The 20,460-nt window shown below is 39.4% G+C and overlaps 1 protein-coding gene across 1 annotated transcript in view; it reads left to right on the top strand.

Annotated features, from left to right (window-relative positions):
• The window catches only part of LOC139746780 (probable glutamate receptor), a 93,313-nt gene that overhangs the window by 57,440 nt on the left and 15,413 nt on the right, over positions 1–20,460 (top strand). The window contains exon 6 of the mRNA XM_071658322.1: positions 1,744–1,903. Coding sequence (XP_071514423.1) covers positions 1,744–1,872 — 129 coding nt within the window. The 3' untranslated portion in view covers positions 1,873–1,903. The remainder of the gene's footprint in view (positions 1–1,743; positions 1,904–20,460) is intronic.

Raw genomic sequence — 20,460 nt, 5'->3', positions numbered from 1 at the left:
AACACTGCTCTTCCCCAATATGATGCTCTGTACATGCCTTCACCCTCTCAATCAATACCCTCCCATATAATTTACCAGGAATACTCAACAAACTTATACATCTGTAATTTGAGCACTCCCCTTCGAACCCTTTGCCTTTGTATAATGGCACTATGCAAGCATTTCGCTAATCCTCGCTCACATCACTATGAATCATACATGCATTAAATAACCTTACCAACCAGTCAACAATGCAGTCACCCCCTTTTTTAATAAATTCCGCTGCAATACCATCCAAACCCGCTGCTTGCCGGCTTTCATCTTCCGCAAAGCTTTTACTACCTCTTCTCTGTTTCCCAAATCATTTTCCCTAACACTCTCACTTTGCACACCACCTCGACCAAAACACCCTATATCTGCCACTCTATCATCAAACACATTCAAGAAACTTTCAAAATACTCACTCCATCTTTCTTTCTTTCTCACATCACCATTACATGTTATCATCTCCCCATTAGCCCCCTTCACTGAAGTTCCCATTTGTTCCCTTGTCATACGCACTTTATTTACCTCCTTCCAAAACATCTTTTTATTCTCCCTAAAATTTAATGATAATCTCTCACCCCAACTCTCATTTGCCCTCTTTTTCACCTCTTGCACCTTTCTCTTGACCTCCTGCCTCTTTCTTTTATACATCTCCCACTCATTTGCATTATTTTCCTGCAAAAAATCGTCCAAATGCCTCTCTCTTCTCTTTCACTAATAATCTTACTTCTTCATCCCACCACTCACTACCCTTTCTAATCAACCCACCTCCCACGCTTCTCATGCCACAAGCATCTTTTGCGCAAGCCATCACTGCTTCCCTGAATACATCCCATTCCTCCGCCACTCCCCTTACGTCCTTTGTTCTCACCTTTTTCCATTCTGTACTCAGTCTCTCCTGGTACTTCCTCACACAAGTCTCCTTCCCAAGCTCACTTACTCTTACCACTCTCTTCACCCCAACATTCTCTCTTCTTTTCTGAAAACATCTACAAATCTTCCACTGTCTCGGTATAGCGATATGAAAGGCATGTTTCTTCTCTCTTGTAACGCAAAAGGCCTCTCCATTTCAATCTTCTTTAATTCAATGTGTTTTCTTTCAAATGCTGTTTTGAAAATCATTAGATTGTCTACCAGACAGCTGGAACAATCGCTTGGGTAGGATAGCTCTTGACAACACTTGTTCATCAAGGCATTTCTTAAGGAATCCAAATCGTAACTTCAGTTGGTGTGCCTTGATTAACGATTTGGAGAAAGCAGTAACGAAGGGGGAAAGTCCAGGAGAGCTTGTAGAAAAGAAGCAGAGCCGTGAGGTACGAATATTAACCTCTTCGTAATAGACAAATAGTAACTGCAAATAACACACACACACACCCCAGCTTAACCAGTATCCATCTATCGGCTAGTCCCGAGGGGAGAATGAACGCATGGGTTGGGTGTGGGCCGACTGCCGTGCCCAGGATTCGAACCAATGCGAACTTGTATTCGATAACGCTTACCAGTAACAGCTAAATGTGTGTGTGTGTGTGTGTGTGTGTGTGTGTGTGTGTGTGTGTGTGTGTGTGTGTGTGTGTGTGTGTGTGTGCATTTTTTTGTGTGTTTGTGGTCATTTTTCTAAGTATGTCTGAATGTGTATACTAGTCTTTGCGATGACAAGATAGGGATCATGCAAAGTACTCGAATAAGAGCTCAGTTGACAGACTCTTTATCTGTTTTCAGAGACTGACAAAAGTCTACAGATATTACGACGACCTGGAGAAACTATTTCCACCACTTCTGCAGGGCAGAACGGTAAACCTTCTACCCCGTAGTTATACTGATTATGTTCATCAAGAACAGATTTACTAGAGGTGGTGTCTCCCGTGCAAGGATCATGAAGGTTAGTTTGAATTCTACTTTACTAACTGTGCGTGAACTAAGCAGGAAACAAAAGACGGAAAAGACGGAACTAAATTGATTGTATTAGGATGTGAAAAACAAGAATGGTCAAGCCTGATTTCATACTCTGATTTTCATATCACAAACTTAAAAAAGAAAATATCAAGTGTAACATTTCTGCAAGAAGGCAGTAAAGAAATGTGTTTTTATATTCACTTTCGCCAGTTAAATGAAAACTGTGAGACATACGCAGAAATTATATGAACAGATAAAGGACTGCATGATTAAGACTAGGAATTCCATGGAAGTCAAGGTGTATCAACTATGAAATGCACTTCTATGATAATTTCTAATGTCTTGCATGCAATATTGGAATCCCACTTCTCATTACCGTCTATTGAGCAAGCACACAAAAGCAGTTATCACGAGCGCCAGTACATGTTGGTAATCATAGTACTGTAACTCAATCAACGTTTGACTATTCAACACTTAGGTCTAACTAATGATAATAATGCATATATATATGTATATATATATATATATATATATATATATATATATATATATATATATATATATATATATATATATATATATATATATATATATATATATATATATATATATATATATATATATATATATATATATATATACATATATATATATATATATATATATATATATATATATATATATATATATATATATATATATATATATATGTATATATATATATATATATATATATATATATATATATATATATATATATATATATATATATATATATATATATATATATATATATATATATATATATATATATATATATATATATATATATATATATATATATATATATATATATATATATATATATATATATATACCAGGAATACTCAACAAACTTATACCTCTGTAATTTGAGCACTCACTCTTATCCCCTTTTCCTTTGTACAATGGCACTATGCACGCATTCCTCCAATCCTCAGGCACCTCACCATGAGTCATACATACATTAAATAACCTTACCAACCAGTCAACAATACAGTCACCCCCTTTTTTAATAAATTCCACTGCAATACCATCCAAGACTGCTGCCTTGCCGGCTTTCATCTTCCGCAAAGCTTTCACTACCTCTTCTCTGTTTACCAAATCGTTTTCCCTAACCCTCTCACTTTGCACACCACCTCGACCAAAACACCCTATATCTGCCACTCTATCATCAGACACATTCAACAAACCTTCAAAATACTCACTCCATCTCCTTCCCACATCACCACTACTTGTTATCACCTCCCCATTTGCGCCCTTCACTAAAGTTCCCATTTGCTCCCTTGTCTTACGCACTTTATTTACCTCCTTCCAGAACATCTTTTTATTCTCCCTAAAATTTAATGACACTCTCTCACCCCAACTCTCATTTGCCCTTGATTGATTGATTGAGAGGGTGAAGGCATGTACAGAGCATCAGATTGGGGAAGAGCAGTGTGGTTTCAGAAGTGGTAGAGGATGTGTGGATCAGGTGTTTGCTTTGAAGAATGTATGTGAGAAATACTTAGAAAAGCAAATGGATTTGTATGTAGCATTTATGGATCTGGAGAAGGCATATGATAGAGTTGATAGAGATGCTCTGTGGAAGGTATTAAGAATATATGGCGTGGGAGGCAAGTTGTTAGAAGCAGTGAAAAGTTTTTATCGAGGATGTAAGGCATGTGTACGTGTAGGAAGAGAGGAAAGTGATTGGTTCACAGTGAATGTAGGTTTGCGGCAGGGGTGTGTGATGTCTCCATGGTTGTTTAATTTGTTTATGGATGGGGTTGTTAGGGAGGTAAAGGCAAGAGTTTTGGAAAGAGGGGCAAGTATGAAGTCTGTTGGGGATGAGAGAGCTTGGGAAGTGAGTCAGTTGTTGTTCGCTGATGGCTGATTCATGTGAGAAACTGCAGAAGCTGGTGACGGAGTTTGGTAAAGTGTGTGGAAGAAGAAAGTTAAGAGTAAATGTGAATAAGAGCAAGGTCATTAGGTACAGTAGGGTTGAAGGTCAAGTAAATTGGGAGGTGAGTTTGAATGGAGAAAAACTGTAGGAAGTGAAGTGTTTTAGATATCTGGGAGTGGATCTGGCAGCGGATGGAACCATGGAAGCAGAATTGGACCATAGGGTGGGGGAGGGGGCGAAAATTCTGGGAGCCTTGAAGAATGTGTGGAAGTCGAGAACATTATCTCGGAAAGCAAAAATGGGTATGTTTGAAGGAATAGTGGTTCCAACAATGTTGTATGGTTGCGAGGCGTGGGCTATGGATAGAGTTGTGCGCAGGAGGATGGATGTGCTGGAAATGAGATGTCTGAGGACAATGTGTGGTGTGAGGTGGTTTGATCGAGTAAGTAACGTAAGGGTGAGAGAGATGTGTGGAAATAAAAAGAGCGTGGTTGAGAGAGCAGAAGAGGGTGTTTTGAAATGGTTTGGGCACATGGAGAGAATGAGTGAGGAAAGGTTGACCAAGAGGATATATGTGTCGGAGGTGGAGGGAACGAGGAGAAGAGGGAGACCAAATTGGAGGTGGAAAGATGGAGTGAAAAAGATTTTGAGTGATCGGGGCCTGAACTTGCAGGAGGGTGAAAGGAGGGCAAGGAATAGAGTGAATTGGAGCAATGTGGTATACCGGGGTTGACGTGCTGTCAGTGGATTGAATCAAGACATGTGAAGCGTCTGGGGTAAACCATGGAAAGCTGTGTAGGTATGTATATGTGCGTGTGTGGACGTATGTATATACATGTGTATGGGGGGGGGGTTGGGCCATTTCTTTCGTCTGTTTCCTTGCGCTACCTCGCAAACGCGGGAGAATGCGACAAAGTATAAAAAAAAAAAATATATATATATATATATATATATATATATATATATATATATATATATATATATATATATATATATATATATATATATATATATATATGTGGTATACCGGGGTTGACGTGCTGTCAGTGGATTGAATCAAGGCATGTGAAGCGTCTGGGGTAAACCATGGAAAGCTGTGTAGGTATGTATATTTGCGTGTGTGGACGTATGTATATACATGTGTATGGGGGGGGGCCATTTCTTTCGTCTGTTTCCTTGCGCTACCTCGCAAACGCGGGAGACAGCGACAAAGTGTAATAAATAAAATAAATATAATATATATATATATATATATATATATATATATATATATATATATATATATATATATATATATATATATATATATATATATATATATATATATATTTATTTGTTCCTTTCACCACCTCGCCACACATGAAATAACAACCCCCTTCCCCTCATGTGCACGAGGTAGAGCTAGGAAAAGATAACAAAGACCCCATTCGTTCACAATGAGTCTCTAGCTGTCACGTAATAATGCACCGAAACCACAGCTCCCTTTGCACATCCAGGCCCCATAGAACTTTCCATGGTTTGCCCCAGACGCTTCACATGCCCTGGTTCATTCCATTGACAGCACATCGACCCCGGTATACCACATCGTTCCAATTCACTCTATTCCTTGCACAACTTTCACCCTCCTGGATGTTCAGGCCCCAATCACTCAAAATCTTTTTCACTCCATCTTTCCATCTCCAATTTGGTCTCCCACTTCTCCTCGTTCCCTCCACGTCTGACACATATATCCTCTTGGTCAATCTTTCCTCACTCATTCTCTCCATGTGCCCAAACCATTTCAAAACACCCTCTTCTGCTCTCTCAACCGCACTCTTATTATTTCCACACATCTCTCGTACCCTTACATCACTGACTCGATCAAACCACCTCACACCACATATTGTCCTCAAACATCTCATTTTCAGCACATCCACCCTCCTGCCCACAACTCCTGCGCAGGGAAATAATGGAAATGAGTGGGAGATGTATAAAAGAAAGATGCGAGAGGTCAAGAGAAAGGTACAAGAGGTGAAAAAGAGGGCAAATGAGAGTTGGGGTGAGAGAGTATCATTAAATCTAAGGGAGAATAAAAAGATGTTTTGGAAGGAGGTAAATAAAGTGCGTAAGGCAAGGGAACAAATGGGAACTTCATTGAAGGTGGCTAATGGGGAGGTGATAACTAGTAGTGGTGAGGTGAGAAGGAGATGGAGTGAGTATTTTGAAGGTTTGTTGAATGCGTTTGATGATAGAGTGGCAGATATAGGGTGTTTTGGTCGAGGTGGTGTGCAAAGTTAGAGGGTTCAGGAAAATGATTTGGTAAACAGAGAAGAGGACTAAAAGCTTTGCGGAAGATAAAAGCCGGCAAGGTAGCGGGTTTCGATGATATTGCAGTGGAATGTATCAAAAAAGGGGGTGACTGTAATGTTGACTGGTTGGTAAGGTTATTTAATGTATATATAATTCATGGTGACGTGAGCGAGGATTAGCGAAATGCTTGCATAGTGCTATTGTACAAAGGCAAAGTGGACAAATGTGAGTGCTCAAATTAGAGAGGTATAAGTTTGTTGGGTATTCCTGCAAAATTATATCGGAGGGTATTGATTGAGAGGGTGAAGACATGTACAGAGCATCAGATTGGGGAAGAGCAGTGTGGTTTCAGAAATGGTAGAGGATGTGTGGATGAGGTGTTTGTTTTGAAGAATGTATGTGAGAAATACTTATAAAAGCAAATGGATTTGTATGTAGCATTTACTAATCTGGAGAAGGCATATGATAGAGTTGATAGAGATGCTCTGTGGAAGGTATTAAGAATATATATTGTGGGAGGCAAGTTGTTAGAAGCAGTGAAAAGTTCTGATCGAGGATGTAAGGCAGGTTACGTGTAAGAAGAGAGGAAAGTGATTGGTTCTTAGTGAATGTAGGTTTCTGGCAGGAGTGTGTGATGTCTCCATGGTTGTTTAATTGTTTTATGGATGGGGTTGTTAAGGAGGTGAATGCAAGAGTTTTGGTAAGAGGGGCAAGTATGCAGTCTGTTGTGGATGAGAGAGCTTGGAAATTGAGTCAGTTGTTGTTCGCTGGTGATACAGCGCTGGTGGCTGATTCATGTGATAAACTGCAAAAGCTGGTGACTGAGTTTGGTAAAGTGCGTGAAAGAAGAAAGTTGAAAGTAAATATGAATAAGAGGAACGTTATTAGGTACAGTACATCTGGGAGTGGATTTGGCTGCAGATGAAACCATGGAAGCGGTAAGGAATCATAGGGTGGCTGAAGGGGCGAAAATTCTGGGTGCGTTGAAGAATGTGTGGAAGTCGAGAACATTATCTCGGAGTGCAAAAATGGGTATGTTTGAAGGGATAGTGGTTCAAACAATGTTGTATGGTTGCGAGGCGTGGGCTATGGATAGAGTTGTGCGGAGGAGGGTGGATGTGCTGGAAATGAGATGTTTGAGGACTATATGTGTTGTGAGGTGGTTTGATCGAGTAATTGATAATAAGGGAAGAGAGATGTATGGTAATGAAAAGAGTGTGGTTGAGAGAGCAGAAGAGTGTGTTTTAAAATGATTTGGTCACATGGAGAGAATGAGTGAGGAAAGATTGCTCAAGAGGATATATTTGTCTGAGGTGAAGGGAACGAGGAGAAGTGGGAGACCAAATTGGAGGTGGAAAGATGGAGTGAAAAAGATTTTGAGTGATCGGGGCCTGAACATACATGGCATGTGAAGCGTCTTGGGTTAACCATGGAAAGTTCTGTGGAGCCTGGATGTGGTAAGGGAGCTGTGGTCTCGGTGCACTATTACATGACACTTAGAGACTGAGTGCGAACGAATGAGGCATTTGTTGTCTTTTGTTAGCGCTACCTCGCACACATGAGGGGACTGTCATTTCATGTGTGGGTAGGTGGGGATAGGAATGAATAAATGCAAACAGTATGAATTATGTACAAGTGTATATATGTATATGTCTGTCTGTGTATATATATGTATACATTGAGATATATAGGTATGAATATTTGCGTGTGTGGACGTGTATATATATACATGTGTATGAAGGTGGGTTGGGCCATTATTTCCTCTGTTTACTTGCGGTACCTCGCTAAAACGGGAGACAACAAAAAAGCAAAATAAATAAATAAATAAATATATATATATATATATATATATATATATATATATATATATATATATATATATATATATATATATATATATATATATATATATATATATTCCTATGGATAGGACACGAAGAATAGTTTCCACGCATTCCTCAGGTGTCGTAGAAGGCGACTAGGAAGACGAGTAGGAAGAGAGGAAAATGATTGGTTCTCAGTGAATGTTGGTTTGCGGCAGGGATATGTGGTGTATCCATGATTGTTTAATTTGTTTATGGATGGGGTTGTTAGGGAGCTGAATGCAAGAGTTTTAGAAAAGAGGGGCAAGCATGAATTCTGTTCTGAATGAGAGAGCTTAGGATATATATATATATATATATATATATATATATATATATATATATATATATATATATATATATATATATATATATATATATATATATATACATATATATATATATATATATATATATTTTTTTTTTATACTTTGTCGCTGTCTCCCGCGTTTGCGAGGTAGCGCAAGGAAACAGACGAAAGAAATGGCCCAACCCCCCCGCCATACACATGTATATACATACGTCCACACACGCAAATATACATACCTACACAGCTTTCCATGGTTTACCCCAGACGCTTCACATGCCTTGATTCAATCCACTGACAGCAGGTCAACCCCGGTATACCACATCGCTCCAATTCACTCTATTCCTTGCCCTCCTTTCACCCTCCTGCATGTTCAGACCCCGATCACACAAAATCTTTTTCACTCCATCTTTCCACCTCCAATTTGGTCTCCCTCTTCTCCTTGCTCCCTCCACCTCCGACACATATATCCTCTTGGTCAATCTTTCCTCACTCATCCTCTCCATGTGCCCAAACCACTTCAAAACACCCTCTTCTGCTCTCTCAACCACGCTCTTTTTATTTCCACACATCTCTCTTACCCTTACGTTACTCACTCGATCAAACCACCTCACACCACATATTGTCCTCAAACATCTCATTTCCAGCACATCCATCCTCCTCCGCACAACTCTATCCATAGCCCACGCCTCGCAACCATACAACATTGTTGGAACCACTATTCCTTCAAACATACCCATTTTTGCTTTCCGAGATAATGTTCTCGACTTCCTCACATTCTTCAAGGCCCCCAGAATTTTCCCCCCCTCCCCCACCCTAGGATCCACTTCCGCTTCCATGGTTCCATCCGCTGCCAGATCCACTCCCAGATATCTAAAACACTTCACTTCCTCCAGTTTTTCTCATTCAAACTCACCTCCCAATTGACGTGACCCTCAACCCTACTGTACCTAATAACCTTGCTCTTATTCACATTTACTCTTAACTTTCTTCTTCCACACACTTTACCAAACTCAGTCACCAGCTTCTGCAGTTTCTCACATGAATCAACCACCAGCGCTGTATCATCAGCGAACAACAACTGACTCACTTCCCAAGCTCTCTCATCCCCAACAGACTTCATACTTGCCCCTCTTTCCAAAACTCTTGCATTTACCTCCCTAACAACCCCATCCATAAACAAATTAAACAACCATGGAGACATCACACACCCCTGCCGCAAACCTACATTCACTGAGAACCAATCACTTTCCTCTCTTCCTACACGTACACATGCCTTACATCCTCGATAAAAACTTTTCACTGCTTCTAACAACTTTCCTCCCACACCATATATTCTTAATACCTTCCACAGAGCATCTCTATCAACTCTATCATATGCCTTCTCCAGATCCATAAATGCTACATACAAATCCATTTGCTTTTCTAAGTATTTCTCACATACATTCTTCAAAGCAAACACCTGATCCACACATCCTCTACCACTTCTGAAACCACACTGCTCTTCCCCAATCTGATGCTCTGTACATGCCTTCACCCTCTCAATCAATACCCTCCCATATAATTTACCAGGAATACTCAACAAACTTATACCTCTGTAATTTGAGCACTCACTCTTATCCCCTTTGCCTTTGTAAAATGGCACTATGCACGCATTCCGCCAATCCTCAGGCACCTCACCATGAGTCATACATACATTAAATAACCTTACCAACCAGTCAACAATACAGTCACCCCCTTTTTTAATAAATTCCACTGCAATACCATCCAAACCTGCTGCCTTGCCGGCTTTCATCTTCCGCAAAGCTTTCACTACCTCTTCTTTGTTTACCAAATCATTTTCCCTAACCCTCTCACTTTGCACACCACCTCGACCAAAACACCCTATATCTGCCACTCTATCATCAAACACATTCACCAAACCTTCAAAATACTCACTCCATCTCCTTCTCACATCACCACTACTTGTTATCACCTCCCCATTTGCGCCCTTCACTGAAGTTCCCATTTGCTCCCTTGTCTTACGCACTTTATTTACCTCCTTCCAGACCATCTTTTTATTCTCCCTAAAATTTAATGATACTCTCTCACCCCAACTCTCATTTGCCCTTTTTTTCACCTCTTGCACCTTTCTCTTGACCTCCTGTCTCTTTCTTTTATACATCTCCCACTCAACTGAATTTTTTCCCTGCAAAAATCGTCCAAATGCCTCTCTTTTCTCTTTCACTAATACTCTTACTTCTTCATCCCACCACTCACTACCCTTTCTAATCAACCCACCTCCCACTCTTCTCAACCACAAGCATCTTTTGCGCAATTCATCACTGATTCCCTAAATACATCCCATTCCTCCCCCACTCCCCTTGCTTCCATTGTTCTCACCTTTTTCCATTCTGTACTCAGTCTCTCCTGGTACTTCCTCACACAGGTCTCCTTCTCAAGCTCACTTACTCTCACCACCCTCTTCACCCCAACATTCAGTTTTCTAAATTGTTTCTTACATTTTTCATATGTATATATATGTATGTGTGTGTGTGTGTATATGTGCGTATGTATGTGTATGTGTGTGTATGTGTATATGTATATATATATATGTATATTATCCCTGGGTATAGGGGTGAAAGAATACTTCCCACGTATTCCTCGCGTGTCGTAGAAAGCGACTAGAGGGGACGGGAGCGGGGGGCCAGAAATCCTCCCCTCCTTGTATTAACTTTATAAAATGGGAAACAGAAGAAGGAGTCACGCGGGGAGTGCTCATCCTCCTCGAAGGCTCAGAGTGGGGTGCCTAAATGTGTGTGGATGTAACCAAGATGTGAAAAAAGGAGAGATAGGTAGTATGTTTGAGGAAAGGAACCTGGATGTTTTGGCTCTGAGTGAAACGAATCTCAAGGGTAAAGGGGAAGAGTGGTTTGGGAATGTCTGGGGAGTAAAGTCAGGGGTTAGTGAGAGGACAAGAGCAAGGGAAGGAGTAGCAATACTCCTGAAACAGGAGTTGTGGGAGTATGTGATAGAGTGTAAGAAAGTAAATTCTCGATTAATATGGGTAAAACTGAAAGTTGATGGAGAGAGGTGGGTGATTATTGGTGCATATGCACCTGGACATGAGAAGAAAGATCAAGAGAGGCAAGTGTTTTGGGAGCAGCTGAATGAGTGTGTTAGTGGTTTTGATGCACGAGACCGGGTTATAGTGATGGGTGATTTGAATGCAAAGGTGAGTAATGTGGCAGTTGAGGGAATAATTGGTATACATGGGGTGTTCAGTGTTGTAAATGGAAATGGTGAAGAGCTTGTAGATTTATGTGCTGAAAAATGACTGATGATTGGGAATACCTGGTTTAAAAAGCGAGATATACATAAGTATACTTATGTTAGTAGGAGAGATGGCCAGAGAGCGTTATTGGATTACGTGTTAATTGACTGGCGTGCGAAAGAGAGACTTTTGGATGTTAATGTGCTGAGAGGTGCAACTGGAGGGATGTCTGATCATTATCTTGTGGAGGCTGAGGTGAAGATTTGTATGGGTTTTCAGAAAAGAAATATATATATATATATATATATATATATATATATATGTATAGAGGTGGGTTGGGCCATTTCTTTGTTCTGTTTCCTTGCGCTACCTCGCAAATGCGGGAGACAGCGACAAAGCATATATAAAAAAAAAAATATATATATATATATATATATATATATATATATATATATATATATATATATATATATATATATATATATATATACATATATATATATATATATATATATATATATATATATATATATATATATATATATATATATATATATATATATATATATATATATATATATGTATTTATATATAAGAGTGAGTGCTCAAATTACAGAGGTATAAGTTTGTTGAGTATTCCTGGTAAATTATATGGGAGGGTATTGATTGAGAGGGTGAAGGCATGTACAGAGCATCAGATTGGGGAAGAGCAGTGCGGTTTCAGAAGTGGTAGAGGATGTGTGGATCAGGTGTTTGCTTTGAAGAATGTATGTGAGAAATACTTAGAAAAGCAAATGGATTTGTATGTAGCATTTATGGATCTGGAGAAGGCATATGATAGAGTTGATAGAGATGCTCTGTGGAAGGTATTAAGAATATATGGTGTGGGAGGCAAGTTGTTAGAAGCAGTGAAAAGTTTTTATCGAGGATGTAAGGCATGTGTACGTGTAGGAAGAGAGGAAAGTGATTGGTTCTCAGTGAATGTAGGTTTGCGGCAGGGGTGTGTGATGTCTCCATGGTTGTTTAATTTGTTTATGGATGGGGTTGTTAGGGAGGTAAATGCAAGAGTCCTGGAAAGAGGGGCAAGTATGAAGTCTGTTGGGGATGAGAGAGCTTAGGAAGTGAGTCAGTTGTTGTTCGCTGATGATACAGCGCTGGTGGCTGATTCATGTGAGAAACTGCAGAAGCTGGTGACTGAGTTTGGTAAAGTGTGTGGAAGAAGAAAGTTAAGAGTAAATGTGAATAAGAGCAAGGTTATTAGGTACAGTAGGGTTGAGGGTCACGTCAATTGGGAGGTGAGTTTGAATGGAGAAAAACTGGAGGAAGTGAAGTGTTTTAGATATCTGGGAGTGGATCTGTCAGCGGATGGAACCATGGAAGCGGAAGTGGATCATAGGGTGGGGGAGGGGGCGAAAATTTTGGGAGCCTTGAAAAATGTGTGGAAGTCGAGAACATTATCTCGGAAAGCAAAAATGGGTATGTTTGAAGGAATAGTGGTTCCAACAATGCTGTATGGTTGCGAGGCGTGGGCTATGGATAGAGTTGTGCGCAGGAGGATGGATGTGCTGGAAATGAGATGTTTGAGGACAATGTGTGGTGTGAGGTGGTTTGATCGAGTAAGTAACGTAAGGGTAAGAGAGATATGTGGAAATAAAAAGAGCGTGGTTGAGAGAGCAGAAGAGGGTGTTTTGAAGTGGTTTGGGCACATGGAGAGAATGAATGAGGAAAGATTGACCAAGAGGATATATGTGTCGGAGGTGGATGGAACGAGGAGAAGAGGGAGACCAAATTGGAGGTGGAAAGATGAAGTGAAAAAGATTTTGTGTGATCGGGGCCTGAACATGCAGGAGGGTGAAAGGAGGGCAAGGAATAGAGTGAATTGGAGCGATGTGGTATACCGGGGTTGACGTGCTGGCAGTGGATTGAATCAAGGCATGTGAAGCGTCTGGGGTAAACCATGGAAAGCTGTGTAGGTATGTATATTTGCGTGTGTGGACGTATGTATATACATGTGTATGGGGGGGGGTTGGGCCATTTCTTTCGTCTGTTTCCTTGCGCTACCTCGCAAACGCGGGAGACAGCGACAAAGTATAATAAAATAAATAATAAATATATATATATATATATATATATATATATATATATATATATATATATATATATATATATATATATATATATATATATGTATTTATATATATATATATCTATATATATATATATATATATATATATATATATATATATATATATATATATATATAAATATATATATATATATATATATATATATATATATATATATATATATATATATATATATATATATATATATATATATATATATATATATATATATATATTTATATATATATATATATATATATATATATATATATACATATATATATATATATATATGTATATATATATATATATATATATATATATATATATATATATATATATATATATATATATATATATATATATATATATATATATATATATATATACATAACGGCACTCGCTTCGTCCGCTCTGTGGGATCGGATCTCTAGGACGTGAGTCAGAGGATCATCTCGTCCCCATCACATCATTCAGAGCGATACCAGTTTGCATCAGCCTTCACTCCTGCCTGCAGTAGCATGCTTTCTGACATGTTTCATGAGCTCTCCGCCAATGGAACTACCTTGACCCACCAGTGATGCTACTACGTTTGTGAATCAAGAACAATTGCAACACAAACCTCGCCATGTGGTAGAGTGTCCCGCAGTGTATCGAGACAGACTTCCCCAGAACTTTTTTAAAGGGAAAGTAAATGTTTATAGTTGTGTTACTGGAGTTATAGTTTTCGTACATGGTGCTTTGACAAGAAAATAATGAAATTGGAAAAAATGTAGCTTAGACATTGAAGCTTATTGATACAGTGGTTAAATTGATGAGAACTACTATTGACGTTTGTGTAAATAAATTAAACATTTCCTTTTTCCATAGCCAGAGGTTGAACCATCATGTGACATTCATTTTTTCATTTCATTTCAAGCTAGAAGTTTCAGTTTTCTAAATTGTTTCTTACATTTTTCATATGTATATATATGTATGTGTGTGTGTGTGTGTGTGTGTGCGTGCGTGTGTGTGTGTGTGTGTGTTTGTGTGTGTGTGTGTGTATATATATATGTATATTATCCCTGGGGATAGGGGTGAAAGAATACTTCCCACGCATTCCTCGCGTGTCGTAGAAAGCGACTAGAGGGGACGGGAGCGGGGGGCCAGAAATCCTCCCCTCCTTGTATTTCTTTTTAACTTTCTAAAATGGGAAACAAAAGAAGGAGTCACTCGGGGAGTGCTCATCCTCCTCGAAGGCTCAGATTGGGGTGCCTAAATGTGTGTGGATGTAACCAAGATGTGAAAAAAGGAGAGATAGGTAGTATGTTTGAGGAAAGGAACCTGGATGTTTTGGCTCTGAGTGAAACGAAGCTCAAGGGTAAAGGGGAAGAGTGGTTTGGGAATGTCTTGGGAGTAAAGTCAGGGGTTAGTGAGAGGACAAGAGCAAGGGAAGGAGTAGCAGAACTCCTGAAACAGGAGTTGTGGGAGTATGTGATAGAATGTAAGAAAGTAAATTCTCGATTAATATGGGTAAAACTGAAAGTTGATGGAGAGAGGTGGGTGATTATTGGTGCATATGCACCTGGGCATGAGAAGAAAGATCATGAGAGGCAAGTGTTTTGGGAGCAGCTGAATGAGTGTGTTAGTGGTTTTGATGCACGAGACCGGGTTATAGTGATGGGTGATTTGAATGCAAAGGTGAGTAATGTGGCAGTTGAGGGAATAATTGGTATACATGGGGTGTTCAGTGTTGTAAATGGAAATGGTGAATAGCTTGTAGATTTATGTGCTGAAAAAGGACTGATGATTGGGAATACCTGGTTTAAAAAGCGATATATACATAAGTATACTTATGTAAGTAGGAGAGCTGGCCAGAGAGCGTTATTGGATTACGTGTTAATTGACAGGCGCGCGAAAGAGAGACTTTTGGATGTTAATGTGCTGAGAGCTGCAACTGGAGGGATGTCTGATCATTATCTTGTGGAGGTTAAGGTGAAGATTTGTATGGGTTTTCAGAAAAGAAGAGTGAATGTTGGGGTGAAGAGGGTGGTGAGAGTAAGTGAGCTTGGGAAGGAGACTTGTGTGAGGAAGTACCAGGAGAGACTGAGTACAGAATGGAAAAAGGTGAGAACAATGGAAGTAAGGGTAGTGGGGGAGGAATGGGATGTATTTAGGGAATCAGTGATGGATTGCGCAAAAGATGCTTGTGGCATGAGAAGAGTGGAAGGTGGGATGATTAGAAAGGTTAGTGAGTGGTGGGATGAAGAAGTAAGAGTATTAGTGAAAGAGAAGAGAGAGGCATTTGGACGATTTTTGCAGGGAAAAAATGCAATTGAGTGGGAGACGTATAAAAGAAAGAGACAGAAGTTCAAGAGAAAGGTGCAAGAGGAGAAAAAAAGGGGAAATGAGAGTTGGGGTTAGAGAATATCATTAAATTTTAAGGAGAATATATATATATATATATATATATATATATATATATATATATATATATATATATATATATATATATATATATATATATATATATATATATATATATTCTTTTTTTCATACTATTCGCCATTTCCCGTGTCAGCGAGGTAGCTTTAACAACAGAGAACTGGGTCTCTGAGGAAACATCCTCATCCAGCCCCCTTCTCTGTTCCTTCCTTCGGAAAATAAAATATATATTCATATATATATATATATATATATATATATATATATATATATATATATATATATATATATATATACATATATATATATACATATATATTTATATATATATATATATATATATATATATATATATATATATATATATATATATATATATATATATATATATATATATATATATATATATATATATATATATATATATATATATATTCATATATATATATATATATATATATATATATATATATATATATATATATATATATTTATATTTTTTTATTATACTTTGTCGCTGTCTCCCGCGTTTGCGAGGTAGCGCAAGGAAACAGACAGAAGAAATGGCAAAACCCCCCCCATACACATGTATATACATACGTCCACACACGCAAATATACATACCTACACAGCTTTCCATGGTTTACCCCAGTCGCTTCACATGCCTTGATTCAATCCACTGACAGCACGTCAACCCCGGTATACCACATCGCTCCAATTCACTCTATTCCTTGCCCTCCTTTCACCCTCCTGCATGTTCAGGCCCCGATCACACAAAATATTTTTCACTCCATCTTTCCACCTCCAATTTGGACTCCCTCTTCTCCTGGTTCCCTCCACCTCCGACACATATATCCTCTTGGTCAATCTTTCCTCACTCATTCTCTCCATGTGCCCAAACCACTTCAAAACACCCTCTTCTGCTATCTCAACCACGCTCTTTTTATTTCCACACATCTCTCTTACCCTTACGTTACTCACTCGATCAAACCACCTCACACCACACATTGTCCACAAACATCTCATTTCCAGCACATCCATCCTCCTGCGCACAACTCTATCCATAGCCCACGCCTCGCAACCATACAACATTGTTGGAACCACTATTCCTTCAAACATACCCATTTTTGCTTTCCGAGATAATGTTTTCGACTTCCACACATTCTTCTAGGCCCCCAGAATTTTCGCCCCCTCCCCCACCCTATGATCCACTTCCGCTTCCATGGTTCCATCCGCTGCCAGATCCACTCCCAGATATCTAAAACACTTCACTTCCTCCAGTTTTTCTCCATTCAAACTCACCTCCCAATTGACTTTACCCTCAACCCTACTGTACCAAATAACTTTGCACTTATTCACATTTACTCTTAACTTTCTTCTTCCACACACTTTACCAAACTCAGTCACCAGCTTCTGCAGTTTCTCACATGAATCAGCCACCAGCGCTGTATCATCAGCGAACAACAACTGACTCACTTCCCAAGCTCTCTCATCCCCAACAGACTTCATACTTGCCCCTCTTTCCAAAACTCTTGCATTTACCTCCCTAACAACCCCATCCATAAACAAATTAAACAACCATGGAGACATCACACACCTCTGCCGCAAACCTACATTCACTGAGAACCAATCACTTTCCTCTCTTCCTACACTTACACATGCCTTACATCCTCGATAAAAACTTTTCACTGCTTCTAACAACTTTCCTCCCACACCATATATTCTTAATACCTTCCACAGAGCATCTCTATCAACTCTATCATATGCCTTCTCCAGATCCATAAATGCTACATACAAATCCATTTGCTTTTCTAAGTATTTCTCACATACATTCTTCAAAGCAAACACCTGATCCACACATCCTCTACCACTTCTGAAACCACACTGCTCTTCCCCAATCTGATGCTCTGTACATGCCTTCACCCTCTCAATCAATACCCTCCCATATAATTTACCAGGAATACTCAACAAACTTATACCTCTGTAATTTGAGCACTCACTCTTATCCCCTTTGCCTTTGTACAATGGCACTATGCACGCATTCCGCCAATCCTCAGGCACCTCACCATGAGTCATACATACATTAAATAACCTTACCAACCAGTCAACAATACAGTCACCCCCTTTTTTAATAAATTCCACTGCAATACCATCCAAACCTGCTGCCTTGCCGGCTTTCATCTTCCGCAAAGCTTTCACTACCTCTTCTCTTTTTACCAAATCATTTTCCCTAACCCTCTCACTTTGCACATCACCTCGACCAAAACACCCTATATCTGCCACTCTATCATCAAACACATTCAACAAACCTTCAAAATACTCACTCCATCTCCTTCTCACATCACCACTACTTGTTATCACCTCCCCATTTGCGCCCTTCACTGAAGTTCCCACTTGCTCCCTTGTCTTACGCACTTTATTTACCTCCTTCCAGAACATCTTTTTATTCTCCCTAAAATTTAATGGTACTCTCTCACCCCAACTCTCATTTGCCCTTTTTTCACCTCTTGCACCTTTCTCTTGACCTCCTGTCTCTTTCTTTTATACATCTCCCACTCAATTGCATTTTTTCCCTGCAAAAATCGTCCAAATGCCTCTCTCTTCTCTTTCACTAATACTCTTACTTCTTCATCCCACCACTCACTACCCTTTCTAACCAACCCACCTCCCACTCTTCTCATGCCACAAGCATCTTTTGCGCAATCCATCACTGATTCCCTAAATACATGCCATTCCTCTCCCACTACCCTTACTTCCATTGTTCTCACCTTTTTCCATTCTGTAATCAGTCTCTCCTGGTACTTCCTCACACAGGTCTCCTTCCCAAGCTCACTTACTCTCACCACCCTCTTCACCCCAACATTCACTCTTCTTTTCTGAAAACCCATACAAATCTTCACCTTAGCCTCCTCAAGATAATGATCAGACATCCCTCCAGTTGCACCTCTCAGCACATTAACATCCAAAAGTCTCTCTTTCGCACGCCTGTCAATTAACACGTAATCCAATAACGCTCTCTGGCCAGCTCTCCTACTTACATAAGTATACTTATGTATATCTCGCTTTTTAAACCAGGTATTCCCAATCATCAGTCATTTTTCAGCACATAAATCTACAAGCTCTTCACCATTTCCATTTACAACACTGAACACCCAATGTATACCAATTATTCCCTCAACTGCCACATTACTCACCTGTGCGTTCAAATCACCCATCACTATAACCCGGCCTCGTGCATGAAAACCACTAACACACTCATTCAGCTGCTCCCAAAACACTTGCCTCTCATGATCTTTCTTCTCATGCCCAGGAGCATATGCACCAATAATCACCCACCTCTCTCCATCAACTTTCAGTTTTACCCATATCAATCGAGAATTTACTTTCTTACATTCTATCACATACTCCCACAACTCCTGTTTCAGGAGTATTGCTACTCCTTCCCTTGCTCTTGTCCTCTACCTAACACCTGACTTTACTCCCCAGACATTCACAAACCACTCTTCCCCTTTACCCTTGAGCTTCGTTTCACTCAGAGCCAAAACATCCAGGTTCCTTTCCTCAAACATACTACCTATCTCTCCTTTTTCACATCTTGGTTACATCCACACACATTTAGGAACCCTACTCTGAGCCTTCGAGGAGGATGAGTACTCCCCGCGTGACTCCTTCTTCTGTTTCCCATTTTAGAAAGTTAATAAAAGGAAGGGGGGGATTTCTGGCCCCCCGCTCCCGTCCCCTCTAGTCGCTTTCTACGACACGCGAGGAATACGTGGGAAGTATTCTTTAACCCCTATCCCCAGGGATAATATACAATATATATATATATATATATATATATATATATATATATATATATATATATATATATATATATATATATATATATATATATATATATATATATACACATGTATATACATACCTCCACACACGCAAATATACATACCTACACAGCTTTTCGTGGTTTACCCCAGACGCTTCATATGCCTTGATTCAATCCACTGACAGCACGTCAACCCCGGTATACCACATCGCTTCAATTCACTCTATTCCTTGCCCTCCTTTCTCCCTCCTGCATGTTCAGGCCCCGATCACACAAAATATTTTTCACTCCATCTTTCCACCTCCAATTTGGTCTCCCTCTTCTCCTCGTTCCCTCCACCTCCGACATATATATCCTCTTGGTCAATCTTTCTTCACTCATTCTCTCCATTTGCCCAAACCACTTCAAAACACCCTCTTCTGCTCTATCAACCACGCTCTTTTTATTTCCACACATCTCTCTTACCCTTACGTTACTCACTCGATCAAACCACCTCACACCACACATTGTCCTCAAACATCTCATTTCCAG

This window comes from Panulirus ornatus, chromosome 5, assembly GCF_036320965.1.
Source record: "Panulirus ornatus isolate Po-2019 chromosome 5, ASM3632096v1, whole genome shotgun sequence".
Taxonomy (NCBI): domain Eukaryota; kingdom Metazoa; phylum Arthropoda; class Malacostraca; order Decapoda; family Palinuridae; genus Panulirus; species Panulirus ornatus.
Note: the sequence above shows the minus strand (reverse complement) of the source record. Positions and strands in the feature narration are given on the sequence as shown.